Source organism: Trichechus manatus, unplaced genomic scaffold, assembly GCF_000243295.1.
Source record: "Trichechus manatus latirostris isolate Lorelei unplaced genomic scaffold, TriManLat1.0 scaffold00162, whole genome shotgun sequence".
In the NCBI taxonomy this organism is placed as follows: Eukaryota; Metazoa; Chordata; class Mammalia; order Sirenia; family Trichechidae; genus Trichechus; species Trichechus manatus.
The window spans coordinates 868,611-888,075 of record NW_004444098.1 but is presented as its reverse complement, the minus strand read 5'-3'; the positions used below and the strand labels follow the sequence as shown (position 1 = coordinate 888,075).

General features: G+C 41.1%; 1 protein-coding gene across 5 annotated transcripts; it reads right to left on the bottom strand.

The window, feature by feature from the left end:
* Nucleotides 1-3,517: 3,517 nt before the first annotated feature.
* PIGA (phosphatidylinositol glycan anchor biosynthesis class A) lies at nt 3,518-15,961 on the bottom strand. Of its 5 annotated transcripts, none has more exons than XM_023740685.1 (6): nt 15,886-15,961; nt 11,704-12,483; nt 8,781-8,913; nt 7,898-8,030; nt 7,530-7,736; nt 3,518-3,971 (listed from the first exon to the last, which is right to left on the bottom strand). In XM_023740685.1, the coding sequence occupies exons 2-6, from the start codon at nt 12,419-12,421 to the stop codon at nt 3,705-3,707; spliced, it is 1,458 nt and encodes a 485-aa protein (XP_023596453.1). In that variant the 5' UTR covers nt 12,422-12,483; nt 15,886-15,961; the 3' UTR covers nt 3,518-3,704. The 5 variants fall into 5 exon arrangements, with proteins under 5 accessions (XP_023596453.1, XP_023596454.1, XP_004386385.1 ...); XM_023740686.1 differs by lacking the exon at nt 15,886-15,961 and adding an exon at nt 15,822-15,857; XM_023740687.1 differs by lacking the exon at nt 3,518-3,971 and adding an exon at nt 5,169-6,828.
* Nucleotides 15,962-19,465: the final 3,504 nt, after the last annotated feature.

The following is a 19,465-nucleotide window of genomic DNA, read 5'->3' as shown; positions in this document are numbered from 1 at the left end:
GTAAAGTTGGTGTCTTAGTCAAGGTTCTCCAGAGAAACAGAACCACTAATACACACATGTGCACACTCACACACACACATTCATTTTGCGAAATTGGCTCATGCAATTGTGGCGACTGGCAAGTCCAAAATCGTAGGTCAGATGACAGATTGGAAATTCTGGCAGTTGTACATCCCCAAATAGGTAGTGGAGAAAGGGGAATTCTGGCAGCGTGTCTGTTTATAGTCTGGAGGAAGAATCCTCCCTTGGGAAACCTCCGGTTTTGCTCTTAAGGCCTTCAACTGATTGGACAAGGCTCACCTACATTGGAGGGTAATCTGCTTTACTTAAGGCCAAATGATTTAAATGCTAATCATGTGTATTTCATAGCAACATCTAGTGTTTGATCCAACAAATGGGCGCCATAGCCTAGCCAGCTGACATAAAATTAACCATCACAGTCAGCCATAAGAAGCTTAACTTTTTTAAGGCTATCTATACAGTAATCTCCCCTTATCCACGGGGGATACATTCCAAGACCTCCCGTGGATGCCTGAAACCACGGATAGTACCGAACTCTATATATACCATGATTTGTCCTATACATACATACCTATGATAAAGTTTAATTTAAGTTAGGCACAGTAAGAGATTAACCATGATCACTAATAATAGAATGTAACGATATACTGTAATAAAAGTTATGTGAATGATGGAGTGGGACAAAATGAGATTTCACCATGCTATACACATTTAACATTTTGAACCGTGGTTGACCACACGTAGCTGAAACCGCGGAAAGCAAAACGGCAGATAAGGCGGGGCTACTGTATTACCACGTTTGAGCACCACATCTGAGATCGGTATGGAAAGGCTGCTGAATGAAGGACAGTTAATGCACGTTATCTTTTACAGGAGATGAAATCATCTACAGCACCATGGTTTCTCAGCCACACCACTAGTGACATTTTGGGCCAAATAACTCTGCTGTGAGGGCTGTGCTGGGCATTGTAGAATGTTTAGTCACATCCCTGGTCTCTACCCACTGGATGCCAATCGCTCACCCAGCTGTGATGACCAAAACTATCTCCAGACATTGTCAGATGTCCCCCCTCTAGGTGAGAACCATGGAGCCATAGCCAAATAAAAACGAAAAAAGAAAGTAAAACCAACCCCCCAAAGTACTGTTCACTACAAATCATCACATTCTGTATAGGACTTGAATTTTCATAATTTCATATGCAAAAATGATGCAATTTAACAACATCTGTTGTTGTTGTTAGGTGCTGTCGAGTCAGTTTTGACTCATAGCGACCCTATGAACGAAACACTGCCCAGTCCTGTGCCTTCCTCACAATCATTGCTATGTTTGAGCCCATTGAGATAAATGCTCGTGTTACCAAAAAAAACTTCCAATTTGCCTTAAATAGCGCATAAGATAGAAAGTACACAATAGTTTAAACATGTATGGTCTGCCTCATGAGGTAATTCTCATGCAGTGAAGGACAAGGGCTTGTTTAAATCAGGAAACAAAGGCACAATTTGAACTTGCTATTCCATGAGTACAAGACAGAATATAGTCTAGAACTAAAAAGATGGCATTATCTGAAGGATATTTCCTGTTTACTAACAGACCAACCAACACATCGAATTCTACTGAAAAAGAAAGCTGGTGGGGGGGAGGGTTGCTGTTCTGCTAGAAAATAATATTCCATTCATAAAACAAGACAAACTCAGAAAATTGTCAAAATGTCATTTTAGGCTTTATTTTTGGACATGTAGCATGTTTTAATAAATCAGTTTTACATGTGTGACTTTTTATAATATTAAAAGAAATACAGTATATTTTTTAAAAATTCCTGCTCACTATAAATTCATTTGCAAATAAATATAAGTAGCAGGGTAACGCAATATGCTTTCACATACTGACCAGTGCAACGCTGAGTTATAATTAAGGTATCCAGGAAGCCTGAAAATCAAGATTTACAGGAGACAAGCAAATTTACTTTCCATTTGTTAAAAAAAAAAAATCCAAGGAAAATAATTTTAATTTGCAAATGACATATCTTACATGCAAAGACAACTTTAAATCCTGTCTTAAATAATTTACACCAAGTACATATGACAATTTTGAAAAAAAAATAAGCATAGTAGTATGCCTTTAAAATTTGCTGAATAGAATAAATAAAAGCAAATGTTACAGTTTCTCACTTTATCACAAATATTGGCACTGCTGCATTGCATATTTATATAATTCCGTTTCTTCCTATGAAAATCCCAATAAGAGTCAATGGTTTGGATCAGTCCACTTTTCTTCCAACAAAAGAAACCCTAATTTCTAGATTTTATAAATTACACTCTTGTATTTGTGTTTTAATACAAACCAAACACAATATATTTCTTTTATATCAGTGGCAACCAGTTCATAATCATGTTAAGATACTTTTAAGAAGTTTTGTGAATGCTGTCATTTAAAAAGTCCCGTAAAGAATCCCAATACCGACAGAACCCATCTAGTCCGCCCACGAGTGCCTCGTCCCTTCAATCTCAGTTTTTTAATCACAAAAAAACTAAAGAGTTCAAAGAATGAATAATACACACTATGTGGCTAATTTGGGGTTAAAAAACCCATGGCTCAGGGCAACCATATTTACAGTTAACAACATCTACCCACAAAGAGATGGTGTTTCTAAAATTTTCACAGAGTGATATAAACAAAAAAAAAAATTCTGGGGTAGAGACTTTACTGCCAATACTTATTGACATCGGCGAGGCCACAAGTGAAGGATAGCGACTTACAGCAAAGGTGCGGGGTAGCAGCTGACTTGGGGATGGCATGCCTTGTGTGTTCTGCTCAGAACACACGAAGACAATTACAGAAGGCAAAATCACACACTGAAAGATGTGGAGTTTCTGCACGATCGTCAACAGTGATATCGGTCCTTAGTGTTTCAAATGTAAAAAGTCTTTTCATAAAGAAAACAGAAGACAAAGGCTCTACCTAGGAAAACGTACACAACAGGATCAAACAAGTGTGCAGACTAGGCCGGCCACTTTGGGGCATGCTGGATCTTTTACACCACGGCACATCGACTGTTTCTACAATGGAGTAAGCCATTTGAGTACAAAGCGAAGACGGAATGCACCTCTGGTCCTTACTAGCAAGATGTATCCAGCTTAATGTTCTAATGGAACAGGTGCTCAAAAGATGCTGATAACTAACAGACCATCTTACCGGAGAACCCTGCTGATGATATATGACACCTACCGAGTACACCCAATAAATGTCTAAGAACAAGACTTGGAATAATTCATACAGTTTGTTGTATTTCCCTAAAGAAAACTTGTAAACATCTGGAGAATGTCTGATTAATGGTATAACGTTAAAAACTGGCCAAAAAAATACCCAGAAAACGTTTGGCCGTTCAGCACCCAAAGCTCCCAAAATGTAATGTTAAAACATCTCTGGTGGAGGGATTTTAGTAGTCTGAAAAACTGCATACCTGAGTGGGCTTAAATTTTCTCTCTCAAATTTTAAATAAGTGCAAGGAGTCTGAACACTCAGGGATTGCATAAGTTTTTATCTTTCCTCAAAATAAAACGTTGAATGATACAGAGGTAGCATAACTTACGAAATTAACTTTAAAAACAAAAATTCCGCTTATTTTCAATAGTCTCAGTAGAACGACTGCGGATGTTTAAAATCTTACTATCCAGGCTTTCTTTTACCTGGTTTTAGAAATCTCGTTATTCTGGCCCCTTTTTTTACTGTAAGAATATCGATGAGTCCAGGCTCCCTTTGGCCCTGAGGCATCTATTGCGACATCAATGATAGAATCTGGAGTCACCCATCGCAGGAAGATGAGGAAGAGGAAGTTGAAGACTGCCAACAAAGCAAAAATATAGCCTGTTACTGGGCCACAGTGAGAGATGAGGCGATCCAGTCGTCTGTCCATGGGTAACACAGCTTCCCCGGCCACGCGGTCATACACCTGGAAGGAGAAGAGGGCAGGGAATGAGCACTCTGACCCACTACCAGTCCACGGCCAACGGTGCTGTACATGCCCCAGAAGCATTTTGTATAGGAACGCACACCGAAGTTGCTTATGATTTGTTGTTGTTCTTTTCTTATTAATGACATCATTAAATTAATGAAGTTAATCACAGTCGTTACTGCAATTCAATACTTAGCACTTATTCTAGGCAAAACACTGTGTGATACAAAGACGAATAAGCCACGGTTCGTCTCCTCTAGGGGACTGCCATCTATTTTAATTGGCTTCTAGAATTCCAGGAGCCCCGGTGGTGCAGTGGCTTACTGCTAATCCAAAGGTGGGCAGTTCGAATCCACCAGCTGCTCCATGGGAAAAAGACCTGGCCATCTGCTTCCGTAAAGATTCCAGCCTAGGAAACTCTACGGGGCGGTTCTACTCTGTCCCATAGGGTTGCTAGAAGTCGGAATCAACTTGATGGCACACAACAACAACAACTAGAATTGCGAGTCTTGACAAGTCTGGGCAGCTTTTCAGTTCACCAGCTGGGTGGCAATAGGAACTCAACAGGGACTTCCTGAAGCAGGATTGGCATTCTAAAGCTCCTTGACTGCTGAGCTAGCTTCCTCCAGCATCTGGTACACATCGACCCCAAGAGAGAGCTACAATCTAGTGTGCTTCTGGGCAAACTGGGCTCTTCTTTCAAGGGCCATGCGAGACCATGTCTCTGAGCACTGACTTTGAGAACCTGCAGAAACAGCTCAGGGACTTCAAATAAAATGGACAGGAAAGAGATGGGGAAATTTTAGTAGATGGTATAGGGCAAACATTGGCACTATAATTTAAAATATTAAAAACCAAAGACTTTTAAAACATAATTATTTAAAACTAACAAACCAAATGGGTCAGCATTCATGTTTTTTACTTGAATTTGAGCATTACTTATGCTCATTCTCGGGCATCAGACCTGTAAATCATCCCCTTTTGAACTCAAAGTTATAACCTACCATGCAAGTTCTAAAAACCAATGGCCTTGGAAAAACCGAAAAACCAAACCCGCTGCCGTCGAGCTGACTCGGACTCATAGTGAACCTACAGGACAGAGTAGAACTGCCCCATAGGGTTTCCAGGGAGCGCCCGGTGGATTCGAACTGCTGACCTCTTAGTTAGCAGCCATAGCTCTTAACCACTACACCACCAGGGTTTCCAATGGCCTCGGAAAGGTACAGGATATTCCCATCTAGCTCTTCTACCCTGAGGCCATTTTGAACGCAAACATTTTAATTAATATTATACTGAGACTGGCAAGTTGCAACTGAAAGAGTATTTTTCCAGCATGAACTCTAATTTCCTGACCAATTTTCTAAATGGCACAGCTAAACTAAGGGGGAGAAACTGCAAAGGATCAAACTGACCTGGCTGCCCACCTTTGTTACTAGGTGATAAAATACCAATATATGACTATGAAGAGAATCTTAGGGATGATAAATCATTATAGATAAGGATTTGCTGTATTCTAAATGTATACTATAAATCACAATAGAATATTAAAAAAATGGATGTTTTACTATTACTTTAAGTGTTATAACTAAAAGAAAATTTGTGGTTAAAAAAATCCTAATTAACTCGTTACCATCAGGTTGATTCCGACTCACAGCGACCCTATAGGACAGAGTAGAACTGCCCATTAGGGTTTCCAAGGAGCAGCTAGTGGATTCGAACTGCCGATCTTCGCGTTAGCAGCCTGAGCTCTTAACCACTGCGCCACCAAGGCCCCAATCAGTCCCTTTAAAATATGCCGACCATTGTCACCATTAAGCAGTTCTCTCCCTTGAATCTATTATCTGCAGTAGTTTTGACTTATGAGGTTTACATGATATCTATCAAGGTCTGGTCACAAGTAAATGAACTGTGGTCCTTAATCAGGGTGGAGAATAAGATGGATATCACCAAAAAATACCTGTCTAACCAAATATCCCTGCTGACCAAGATTCCAGTTCTGCTCCTAAAGAGTCATATTAGAATCCAGGGAGTGGCTGGGTGACGGGGCACGAAGATGACATGCAGAGTTTAAAAGGCCACCTAGGTGATTCTGACATGCACTCCCAACGGGTAATCGGCACTAGGCTCCAACTTCCAAAGGAAAACAAGGAAAAGGCAGCCATTTCATATGGGTGGTCATACTGTAAAACTTCTAGAAGGTGAGAGTGTCTCAAAATATTTCTGTCCAAAATGTTTGACTGTTCACTTAAATATCTCATATTTCAGCAAAAAATGTATTGTATGGCAATTTTTAGACATGAGTTTTTACACTTGCTTTTAAATATGGCTTCATCTTATGTACTAGACTTTCAAGTTCAAACCAAATAAGAAAGCCTTACAGTAAAGAGCTATCTCTTTACTCAGCTGCTTCTTGCTATCCACTTTAGGCTGAAACTTGTTGATCCACAGAACAAACTGCCAGTATGAAAAAAGGAGTAGCCTAAAGGACGGTTTTCTCTGCGCTCCCAACTGCTATCTTTCGGCTTCACAAGTCCTACACAGTAAGAGGCAGAGTTGCTTCCATTTAGCCTGTCACTTGGTGATTGGACGGGTGAGGTAGACAAAGTAAACAGAGTTATTTAAACAAAGGACGAAAGTGAGTAGAATAAATGAAGTCACTAGCTCAAAACAGGGAATATTTGCCACAATTGTACTTTCCTTCATAAAGGGATTAATCTATTTTCTGAACTCGTCCTTCTGGAAATTCTCTGTTGCTGCTTTTCATTCCTGATGATTTCTCCAACATTCATCATGTTCTTTTTGAATTCTACCTTGTTATGTTCCCAATCAGCCCAAAGATGCAAAAATCCTTTTCCTGCAGCAAATTACAGTAGCCAGAATATTGACACAAGAGTTTTAGGAAGTGGCCTGAATTAAATACTTACAGGGTATAAAGTTGCTGCAATTGGGCTAAGCAAAACTATATATTTTCTGATAGACCTATATGCATTAGAATTATAAACAGACTCAATAAAATGTCTAAAAGTCAGTCAAGAAATGAGTTTTAATACTAGTGTTGCCTCTAATTTCTGTGACTTCTAGAAAATTGTGTAACTTCTTCATGTCATGCCCAGTTTAATGAGGGGTTTAGATTGGTGGCACAACAGTTAAGCACTTGGCTGCTATCCAAAAGGTTGGCAGTTCAAACCCACCCAGCAGCTCCATGGGAGAAACACCTGGCGATCTGCTCCTGTAAAGATTACAGCGTAGAAAACCCTCTGGGGCAGTTACATGGGGTCGCTGTGAGTCAAAATCAACTTGACAACACCTAATAACAACAGACTGTTACTTCTATTTTTAGATTTCAAATGCAATGATTTGACTAGAAACTCAGCCCATCATGTACCGAAAGTAATACAAAATTCATTTCTTTTCATTTGGAATGGATTTCACAAACTTAAGCAACAAAACCGAAATGGTAAGCCTATATGTAAGAACAAGCAAATGTGGACATGCAACATCAAGGAAGAGTTCAGACACCATCTTCGAAGACCCTTTTCTTAGGGTGTGACATACTTTTTCAGTTCTCTCTGCAACGTTCCTCCAGGTGTAAAAAGTCTTTACTACGTTATGGATACTTTCTGGAGCCGGTAATGTTCCTGACTTCAGTTGGGAAATAGCTTTTTCCAATCCTTCACACAAAGATTTTACTGAAGGCTCACATAAAATAATAAGATTTTCTGGAAGTACCTCAGGAATTCCACCAACCCTGGTACTTACAACCTTAAAAAGGGGGGAAAAAAAAAAAAGAACACATTATCCACTCTAATTCATATCCCAAGAAAATAAAACCAACTTAAAAAATTACTGCTGAATGCATATGATTATTTTTTGAAAAGACAAATACAGGAAAGCCAAGAGCCAAAACCCTCAAACCGTTTTACCTGTAAACCACAACTGGCTGCTTCCACAATTGCCATGCAGAATGCTTCGGTGAGGGAGGTATTAAGAAAAATATGTCCTTGAACTAAGACATTTCTAACATCCTTGTGTTCTAAGGCTCCCAAGAGACGTACCCTGATTTTTGAAATGAGAGGGGAAGAAAGAGGGGAGTGAAAAAACATGCTACAAAAGAAGTATAATTTATAAGCCAAGTCAGCTACTCATATTATACTGAGGTTCTTACCGGTTCTAACGTTTTCAGTCTCAAAAAATTAGTATCACCAAATTCTGACCTAAAAAGAACAGCCTCGTAAAGCTATTTGGTTCAAACACTTCTAGGTAACCTATTTCTAACTTTTGTGGAACAGCAAGCAGTTAGGGCTATGCATATCAAATTTCAACTTCTCCAAAACTAGTTTACTTTTAATGAAAATATATTAATACACTTGGATGGTTAATGCCCCTCTGAACTGGTGCTTCGCATGTTCATGCCTGGCATGTTATCTAAGTTATTGAAGAAGAGAAATGTCAGTATCTGTCACAGGCAATGTCCATGATTTGTGCAATGGCATTTAAATCAAAATACAGTGAGGCTTGGAAATCTGCAAGCTTTTCCAATCGAAGTTGCTGTTTCTCTGCGCTTTCAGCAGCGCCTCCAACCACTGCCCCCAGTATCAAATGATAATGGACTAATGGGAAAAATAAAATTGTGAATTCTTTAACCATGTTTTCCTATTTTCTATACAAAAAAAAAGAGGGCCTTGTATTGTATTTTTGTATCAAGAACATTTAGGAGAAGCAGCACATCTAATACAGGCGTGGAGCCAAAACCAAATACGGACGGTCGATATTTCCTCCCCCAAGATAATACAGAACCCATTGTACCTGTCATGTAGCTGGTATCTTTCCCGGACTTCTTCCAAAATGATTCTCTTTGGTCCCTCTCCTCCAATTATGAAATTTAAATCTGGATATTTATGACAGAGTTCGGGGATTATGCCACTAAGCAAATCAGTCCCTGAAAATATAAATAAAAGTTGAGTGTTGGAAATACATTTAAACTCTTTAAAAATATTTTTTCCACTAGAACTGAGAACCCACTCACTTTGAAGGGCAGTAGCTATGCTCTCCTTAAAGTAGAGAAACTAATTCTCTGAAACCTTTCCCAAGAGGGCGAAATCAGTTACAAACTGCTACGGGTCCCGCCAGGACTGCAGTTCTTAAAGATAAATACCCTGACATCCAATGGTCCCTTCCACACCCAAAATCTGTGTCATTCTGTCTCACTTCAACATACCATTAACTTTAATAAGTTATTCACTTGTGATTTACCTATGGCTTGCTTCTAAAACAGCTAGTTGAGGTAGCTAATGCTAGAGTTAAGCTTTGCTAGGGACAGCTGACTGGGGATCTACCACCTGTCCCAGTTTTTTAACCAATGAGCTCTTTGACTGTGGGAAAGTTTCCTGATCTATAAAATGAGATCTATGTACCTAAAGTCCAAGGTCTCTTTCAGCAATAAAATTCTACCAGTCTATGATTCCACTTTCAGCCATAGGCAAAGGCTAAGCAACAAAGCACAACTGTTGTCTCTAGTTTGTTCAGAATGCAGAGTTTTGAAGTGAAAACTATATTAGCAAAGTTGAAGAATGGTCCATCCCAACCACGGTAGCTTGCTTCCCGGAAGAAAGAGTAAATGAAGGTGGTAGGACCTCAACTGTCAGATCATTACAGTTCATAGAACAAAAGGATGTCTCTTGCTTCCTTTTGAAAATAAAACAATTTTCCTATAATATGGAAATACAACCTCGGGTAATGTAAAGCAATAAAATAAATCACGCCCTACTAGTCTGAAAAAGGTAGTGGCTATCTAAACTGACAATAATATCAGCACTGTTTGGGAATTTCATTCAGTATAAATTACAAACTATATACATTCAAAAGTAAATATAAAATAATTCATTTAGATCTATACTAAACTCATTAATTTAAAAAATGCATACATACACACACATAAGAATTGCATTTCTTATATCAATCTTCCCAAATATGGGCAGATTAATTATTAAATAGATGGTGAACTATATATACATATATATATATATATATAGTCATTTTTATTTAAATAATTCAAAGTAGGATTAAGTAAACTCTGCTAGTACTTTCAAAATATGACTGCATTTATCAAAAATAAATTCATATGCAGCTTTTTGCAATTCTGAAGCCTTCTCATTAAAATCTTAGCTATCTTTGTTTCTAGTCTATTACCAAATCCATCGACTGGATTTTAGATAAACCAGAAGGTGGCTTAATACCTTTTAACGTTGAACCTCCTATAAAAATCCAGAAGCACATTGCTTCATATGCCTTTAGGTTCTCACCTCACTTAAAATTGCTTTTTTCAATTGGCAATTGAAAAGTATGCTTTTTGAAGGTAAATGTGCAAGAAAGGTGATGCAAAGCTCAAATCAGTGGACCAGTAGGCCAAGCCCGTGGCCTCACATCAACCACTGGCAATTCAATGCACATTAATAACATCTTGACTTAAATACCTAAAGGAATATATACATATATACATGTATATGTATATTTAAAAAAAACGATTCCCTACTTTAAGTGACATTTTTTATTACTGGACTGCTTTTCAGACCTAAATCCAGAAGACAATGTATGTTTCTGATGACCAGATTCAGGACTGTTTCAGACTTTTAGTAAACGAGGCTCTGCAAATCCTATTGTGGTGTCTGTTAGGTGCTGCAGAAGCACCAAGAAAACTCTTCCTTGGTTAACAGTGAGCACTTATCGAGTATGTACTGGGCTAAGTACAGGAATCATCGCCAAACCCTCACAAGATCCCCATTGTTGCCCAAATTACACAATGAGAAAACTGAGACTTAAGAGATGTTCAGTAACTTGTCCTTGGTCACACAATGGGACAGAGCCGGGATCTAGACCCAGACCGGCTAACCCTCTTCCATCACTTACCGAGCATAATATGTTATTAACATGTTATTACATAGGATTCAATGAAGCAAGCAAGCTACGTAACAGTAACGTGCAGAGCGAACCTACTGATGTTAAGTATGTGTACATACACGTGAAAGAGACAGGAAGGCTCTAAGTCAAATACTCATTAGGGTCATCTCTGAATCGTATGTTTATAGCTGATTTTAATTTCCATCTTTGTGCTTTTCTGAGTTTTCAAAATATCTGCAATGAGAAGACATTACTTTTGCAATCAGAAAGCAAAGGCTATGTGGTGGGCTCCACCCTGTACTTCTCACTGCACGTGCAGAGCTGGTTTAATTTTAAACGGATCTGACCTTTTAATAAATAACAATCAACATTAATAAGAGTAAATTAAGAACATACAGTCTCAGGTTATTAATTTTTTTAGTAACTATTAAAACATTAAAGGTTGGAGGAGGGCAGCATTCACTACTGTTCCAAAACCTTTTTGGATTTATAAAACAGTATTAGATCTTTCTTTGCTATATTTAATACAGACCAAAAATCCGTTGCTGTCATGTTGATTCCGACTCATAGCGACCCTATAGGACAGAGCAGAACTGCCCCATAGGGTTTCCAAGGAGAGCTGGTGGATTTGAACTGCCAACCTTTTGGTTAGCAGCCGAGCTCTTAACCACTGTACCTCCTGGGCTCCTTCTATTTAATACAGAAGCATTTATAAAACCACGAAACAGAAAGACAAGCCAAACAATCATTATATGCAAGTATTCAACAGCCTTCTACAGGGGAAAAAAAAAGGTCTGTGCGGTGCCATCAGAGCCATCATTTCATTCATTACCTTTTCTGTAAACAAGTCTGCTGACAACAACAATAGTCATTACACTGTCAGGCCGTCTAAATGGGTCTGGAGTGAAGTCAGTAGGATCTACAGCATTCGGAATGACGGACACTATTTCAGGATTCAGTGCGGCTCTTAGAACAGTGTTTTCTTTACTAGTGTAGGAGACACAGATTATGTGGTTTGTGTCGCAAAGAGACACCGTTAGAAGCTTGTTTGTAAGCACCGAGCTGACATCAGCAAATCCAAAAAGGGAATGGTCCGTGAAGACTGTCTGGAGCCCCATGGTCTTGGCGTGGAAAAGGGCATCATGGGCCATGGCAGAAAACGAGCTATGGGAATGGATTATCGTGACTCTCTCCCGAACAAATATGTACCTGAGCAACGGCAGACTGTGAAAGAGGGTCGTGGCTGTAGACTGGTTGTACATGACTTTCAGAGGCAAGTAATAGACTTTGAGGCCATTAGTGAGATAACGGATGCCTTTTCGATTGCCATAGGCATGGGTGACAATTATGACCTTGTGCCCTCTTTCGATCAGGCACTGAGAGAGCTGGTAAATGTGGCTTTCCACGCCCCCCATATTGGGGTAGAAAAAGTCCGATACCATGCATATGTTATGGGTCCGAGTTCTATATGTGGAATATCTTCCAGAGTTAGTGCAAGGGAGTGCAGCTGAGGGAGACAGGCCATGCCAATCTCCTCCTCTAAAGGCCATACTGAGAAGGTTTACACATCAGTCTTCAGAGCAACCCAGTCAAGACGTGTGGCATTTATTACCTGCAAAAGAGCAAAACGGATCTCAGCTCAGGGACAAAAGACAGTCCGACTTCCACATCTAGATATAAATGCTGCTTTCAAAGTCATGAAAATTTGTTAGCTTTTCCCCTAGGAATCAATCAAAGTATATAATGAATTTACCTGACTAGGTCTTAATTTTGCTCTAAAAATACATAATTAATAAAATTAAGTTTGTTACACCACAGTATATGATCTGCCATGCCAACAAACCAGTTCATTCAAATATTAAAATATACACACACACATTTATCACTCTACCAGCTTCTACTTACTGAATGGCCACTACACATCAGGTACTATGTGCTAAGAGACTGCAGCATCAGCAAAACCATATGAGGTATTATCCCCATCTAACCGATGGAAAATCTAAAGCTTAGAGAGGTTAAGGAATTTGTCCAAGATCATTCAGCTAGTCAGAGGTAGCAGAGTGTAGCAGTCTGTTTCATTGATGGCCACATCTTCTGGTATTTATGCCCGTGCATTTGGACTTGGTTCACCCCACAAAATGTGATGGAAGTGATACTGTGCTAATTTTGGGTCTCAGCCTGAAAAAGGCCTGGCAACTTCCACTTGTACATTTTTGGGAACCCTAAGCCACCATGTAAGAAGTCCGGCTACCATACTAGAGGGACCATAGGGAGAGACCCCGTGGAGAGCTGAGTCTACATGGAGCAAGGGAGAGGCCTTGCCAGTCCAATGTTCTTAGCCAGGCCTAGTCTCTAGCCAACTTGCCAGCTAAATGTCGTGGGGTTGTTAACCAATGTCATAAAACAATATGTGTACTACTGTTTCATGAGGAACTATTCTGTAAACCTTCACCTGAAATACAATAAAAAACAAAAAATTAAACCTCTCTGCCACATTGTGGGGTTGTTAACCAATGTCATAAAACAATATGTGTACTACTGTTTCATGAGGAACTATTCTGTAAACCTTCACCTGAAATACAATACCAAAAAAAAAAAATTAACACAGTTTATAAAGACAATGTTCTACATTCTAGCTTGGTGAGTAGCGTCTGGGGTCTTAAAAGCCTGTGAGCAGCCGTCTAAGATACTCCACTGGTCTCACCCCTTCAGGAGCAAGGGAGAATGAAGAGAACAGGATACAAGGAAAAGATTAGTCCGAAGGACTAACGGACCACAACTACCAAGGCCTCCACCAGACTGAGTCCAGTACAGCTAGATGGTGCCCAGCTACCACCACTGACTACTCTGACAGGGATCACAACAGAGGGTCCTGGACAGAGCTGGAGAAATTGTAGAACAAAGTTCTAACTCACAAAAAAAGACCAGACTTACTGGCCTGAAAGAGACTGAAAAACCCCGAGAGTATGGCCCCCAGACACCCTTTTAGCTCAGTAATGAAGTCACTCCCAAGGTTCACCATCCAGCCAAAGATTAGACAGCCCCATAAAACAAAACAAGACTAATAGGGCACAACAGTCCAGGGACAAGGACTAGAAGGCAGGAGGGGACAGGAAACCCGGTAATAGGGAACCCAAGGTTGAGAAGGGACAGTGTTGACATGTTGTGGGGTTGTTAACCATTGTCATAAAACAATATGTGTACTAAATGTTTAATGAGAAACTATTTGTTCTGTAAACTTTCATCTAAAGTACAAAAAAAAAATTACGGCCTAGAAAACCCTATGGGGCAGTTCTACTCTGTCACGTGGGGTTGCCACCAGTCAGGATCGACTCAATGGCAAACAATAACAACTTCTTACAGGTGGCCCTATTGCCTAATCTACCCAGGGTTCTCCTTCATGAAGTACATAGCCACAAACACACAAGAATATTAGATTTTCTTGCTTCAGACTCCCCTGTTGTTGCTTACAAATAATGTATACAATAAATATTTATACAACTGAATTTACTGCTAATCACTAAGAGGGTAAAGAAAAAAAATCACAAATACCCGATTCAATGAATCTCAAAAAGTTCTGCTAGTATAAACTTTGTGGTCTACATTAAAATATACCTGCAGCTAGAACTTTTTCAGAACACCATTTTAACCTGTAGCAGGTGCAGTGAACATCCATATTTTCGCCTTTCTTACTCAAGAATGACAATAATCAAACTGCTCCCTACATTTTTTTCTTAACCCTTCTTTCAGTTTTGGCTTCAGCCTTAGCTCCATGAGTGACCTTCCCTTCAGTCTGGCGTCTGAAGATAAATGTTAAAGTAGAAATGGGCTGGCTCTGGGGCCATGTCCTACAGCTAAAGAAGTAAATGTTTATCTCAGGGATGCCCCAGATCCCTGTCAACGTGAAATGCCCACTCAACATACAGTGTTATTACAGATTCTTAGACTTTTAAGTTTAAGAGAGTCTTGGCGAGCTAGTGAAAATCTTCCTCAACTTTGAAAATGAGAGTTCCACAACTCCAAAAACTCTAAATGGGAAAGTCATCCTAAAGCTCAGAGTTTCATAATTCGCCTGCAAACACAGAAAATGCAAATTAACTGCATATGCAGTCTTAACTATTCCCTCCGACAAATCTATCTCTACATTTTAAACACATTCTTAGAAATACTCAATCCATATTTGTTAAACTGGATTTACTAATCAAAAGTCAATATTAACACATTGAATATCACCATATTCAAATTCTTCAAGCTTGTACTTTTAAGTGGGTCAACTAACATTTTCTTACTGTGGATTATAGCCTAAACCTGAACTTCCAGTTCTATTCAATTAGAAAAGATGAACGATAACGAAAACAGTGAGTAAAGGGCTAAATGAAATCATTTAAAATATTCTTGGCAGCGTTCTGTAACGAGTCTGCCTCTTCCACGGAGTCATCACCCCTAGCGACTGTGGCACAAAGGGTTAATATAAGGCACAATCACAGAATCTTGGATTTTAAAACTGAAGAGAAGCTTGGAGATCCAGTGCTAAGCTCCCTCGCTTTACAAATACGAAGCCAGACAAGTTGTGCGATTTGACGAAGGTCCCCACCCGGCCACTTAGGTGGCAAATACCAGATGGCCGTAAAATTCTCGAGCCCCTGTGCGGAGTTTATAGCAGCAGAGGCTCCCGGGGAGCTTTGGGAAGGCCCAGCGAGGTTGGGGTCAAGAGGACGATCTTTCCACAGCACCTTTGGGCGCTGCCCGGGCATCACTCGCTGAGAGTGGCTGGGCAGCGCGAGGGCCAAGAAGGGGACGCTCCCGCTCAGTACCCGACCGCGGCGACCCGCCGGGGCCAGCCCAAGCCCCAGGAAGGAGGCAGGACGACCGGGAGCTGACTGGGGCCCCTCGCCTCACCCGCCAGCCATAAGCCTCCGAGCCGGCTCCAGCGCCGCCGCCTCCACGCACCTTCACCTCAACGCCACTGAAGCTGCCGAGGGTGCGAGAGCGGGGAGGCCGGACCCTCACTTACCCACGAGTCCCATGGCCGCCACTGTCCGGACCTCCCGCGGCTACAGCCGGAGCCCCGGCCCGCTGCCCGGAAGCACCAATCGGTGGCGTTCGCCCCCGAGCGCCGCGCCCCCACGGCAGCCAATCACAAAGTGTCGCCGGGATTACGTGCGAGGAGGAGCTCAGCTTTCCCCCACGCGTCAGCGCGGAACGTAACGTCAGTGGGCGCTTGCGAATATTTCCACGTTGTTCCGGAAGACCTAATTTCTCTGCATTGGAAGCAGTAATCCTCAGTTTAACCTTTTATGTGAATTCCTGACGTCTCGAACCTCTCGAAAACGGCTCTGCTCTCTTACAGAGACAGCCCGCCAAGGCCCTTCGTTTCTCAGGGTTAAATTAGAACTCCCAGCGTGCTTCGCAGCGGCCCTCTAGCGCTACCGGGAATTGTAGTCTGGTGGCCTTTGCAGGCGAATCCGAATTTAGCAAACTGCTCCGAAGATGGGTCGCGTTCCACGCCAGAAAGCTGCGAGCGGTCGGTTGAGTTCGCTGCACGGTTGCCTAGTTACGGCGTCTCTTTTCAGGAAGCCTGAGCTCGGTCGGCTTGCTTCCGGCTGGGGAGATTTTTGTGTGGGAAAATAACCGAAAGCCAGGGTTATAGTGGAGTTTTGTTTGTGATCATCTGTGCCACAGCACAAGCACGCTGGTTCTTACCACTCTAGTAGGGTTGCCAGATTTAGGAAATAAAAGTACACGAATAAAAAAATCAAATAAAACAATCTGACGTTTGAATTTCAGATAAGTAACCAAAAAATGTTTTGTTAATGTAAGTATGGCCCAAATATTTGACGAGGCGTACTTTACTGACAGATCGTTCGTTGTTCATCTGAAATTCTAATTTTACTGGGTGCCTTGTATTTAGCAACCCTGCACTCTGGGGGAAAAAATGTGAGGTCTGACCTGAAATATCAACTCCCATTCAAACTGGTTGAACTGACTGTTTGGCCAGGAGGTTAAAGAATCATTGGAAGTGGTCTGATGGTCATTCACCCCTCACCGGTAGTACTCGGAGTTCCCCAGCCCTGTCATGCCGGCACTTTCTGAACACCATCACCACCACCTTACCACGACCCCTTTTAAGCCTGAAGAAAGCCAATTCATCCCGGAAGACCGCGGCTCCTTTTTGATGTCTTCCTTAAGCCTCCAGACAGAATGAAATACTCCTTTTTGCACTTCTATATGACTTTGGCCATACTACTAGCATACCATTTATCAGGTGACATTCAAGTTGTTTTGCCTGGCTGCTATCCACCTTTCTCCTGATCCTGATCCTCCATGACTTGTCTTCTTGGATCTCACATGGAATTTTTTCTGAAAATTGACAATTATATTTGCTTGTTAAATGCCTTCCCCATCAGATAGTAAGCTGAGGGAGGGTCTGCTCCTGGTAATAGACATTGAATCACTTTTAGTTGTATTAATGAGTTTCTTCACCCAGTGCCAACACAGTCCCTGACACATATTAGATACCAATAAAAATTTATTGAAAATATTTCGTGGAGTGTATATTATAAAATTACAGCCAATTCCATAATTCAACGAGCAATTTGGTTGCAGGATTTGAGGTGTAGTAATGAACTAACTTTAATGAGTAAGGCTCAAGTAGGAATAGATACTCCGTCTAATGGGGTTCCCAGGTGGCACAAATGGTTAAGCGCTCGACTACTAACCAGAAGGTACTAACCAAAAGATTGGCAGTCCAAACCCACCCAGAGGCACCTTAGAAGAAAAGCCCTGGCGATCTGCTTCCGAAAGGTCACAGCCTTGAAAACCCTAGGAAGTGCAGTTCTACTCTGCACATGTGGAGTCGCTGTGATTTGAAATCTACTCCACGGCAACGTTTTCCCCCCCTGTGTTAATGGTGAAGCATCAGAGAATAAAGGTGATGAAGACTCGAGAACATTTATTCAAGCTTAATAACTTGCAATTTGCTTTCACAGCAGCAACACTGCCAGATGGGACAGCATTGCTTTGGTCTAAAGTGATGCTGGCCCCTTTTCATTTCCTGCAGTAGGTTTTAAGACACTCACAGAGTGTGGATAGAAATCCTGGCAAATGAGAGTTACGCTCACAATACACACTCGAAATTCTACGGTCATCTCCTCTAAGAGCCTGATGTCAATACTCTTTCAAAAGAGTTGTGATATTTTTTCGGGACAGAGTAAGAATTTCCTGTCTTTATCATCAAGGAGCCTTGGTGGTACGATGGTTAAAGCGCTTGGCTGCTAATCTACAGGTCGGTGGTTGGAACCCACCAGCTGCTCCACGGGAGAGATGTGGCAATCTGCGTCTATAAGGATTACAGCCTTGGAAATCATATGGGGCGGTTCTACTCTGTTCTGTAAGGTCGCTATGAGTGGGAATCGACTCGATGGCAATGGGTTTGGTTTTTTTTTTTTTGGTATCTTATCATCAAACCTTTAATGAGTGCCCATCTGCAAAAGGCTGTGCCCGTAATACACGGACTATAAAACATACCCACTGCCATGGAGCAGATCCCTACTCATAGCGACCCCTCAGAGCCGCTAGTGGTTTCCAACTATTGATCTTTTGGTTAGCAGTTGAGTGCTTTAACCACTGTGCCACCAGGGCTCCTTATTAAACATAGCCCCTGTCTTTCAAAGGCTTTTTATCCTTTCTAGCTGTTTCTATAGGTTTTACCAATAGTGAAAAGAGATCCACTTTTCTTAACAGTTTCTTTGTGTTTTAAATACTGTAGAATAGACGGGCTTTTATAAATAGATACCCACAAAGGCACACCGATGTTGAGCCCTGAGGGGAGAGGGGTGGAAGGCCAAGGAGTCTGCAGGGTGTTATCAGTCGGTTCCAACCAAGCCTGCAAACATTGAGCATCCAACATGTGCCAGCCTCTGACCTAGCCATTGAGCATGAAAAAAGTAATTCAAATTATGATTCCGCCTCTCAAGGGTTTACCATCTCACAAGACTCCATTTGTAGTCAAGAAACCTTAAGCAAAGGTCTCTGGTTTAGGCTATTTTCTAAAAGGCCAAAGAAAGTTGTAGCAGCTGGATTGAGATCTAAATCTGGGGAGAATTCTAATTACAACCTTCTGCCTAAATATATGACCTCAAGGTAGCCTTTGGAGATTTTCTTAGTAACCGCTGCAATGAGAAGATACTTAGATGCATTATATTCTGATTAATAAAATATGAGGGCAATCCAGATCAGTTGTAGAATACAATGGCCTATAAATATGGAATCACCTTCACTTGAAGTTCAGCTCTTTGCAAATACATATGTATTAGCTCCTTTGGATCATTTTGGAGTGGGAAGGCAACAAATACACATTGAGAGTCTGCTAGCTATGTGCAAGTTGCTTTGCAGGGCCAATCTGACATGAGCTTTACAAATGCCAAGGAACCAAGTCTGCGTTAGGGCATATGTACATATCTACGAGAAAAGCTAGGAAGTGATATGTGCTCTAAGAGAAATACAAGAGAAATAATGGGAGTTCAGAGGGAAAGAGTATTTCCAGCTGCCAGCATTTAGCTTGAAAAATAAGCAGAGCGCGTCCCTGCAGCTGT

Bases quoted from the DNA above. Each gene is read 5' to 3' on its own strand.
- PIGA (XM_023740685.1), bottom strand. From the start codon at position 12,421: ATGGCCTTTAGAGGAGGAGATTGGCATGGCCTGTCTCCCTCAGCTGCA. The intron at 8,914-11,703 runs GTAATGAATGAA...TTATATTTTCAG, and splicing joins CAGACTTGTTTACAGAAAAG to GGACTGATTTGCTTAGTGGC. The intron at 7,737-7,897 runs GTAAAACGGTTT...CCCCTTTTTAAG, and splicing joins CAGCCAGTTGTGGTTTACAG to GTTGTAAGTACCAGGGTTGG.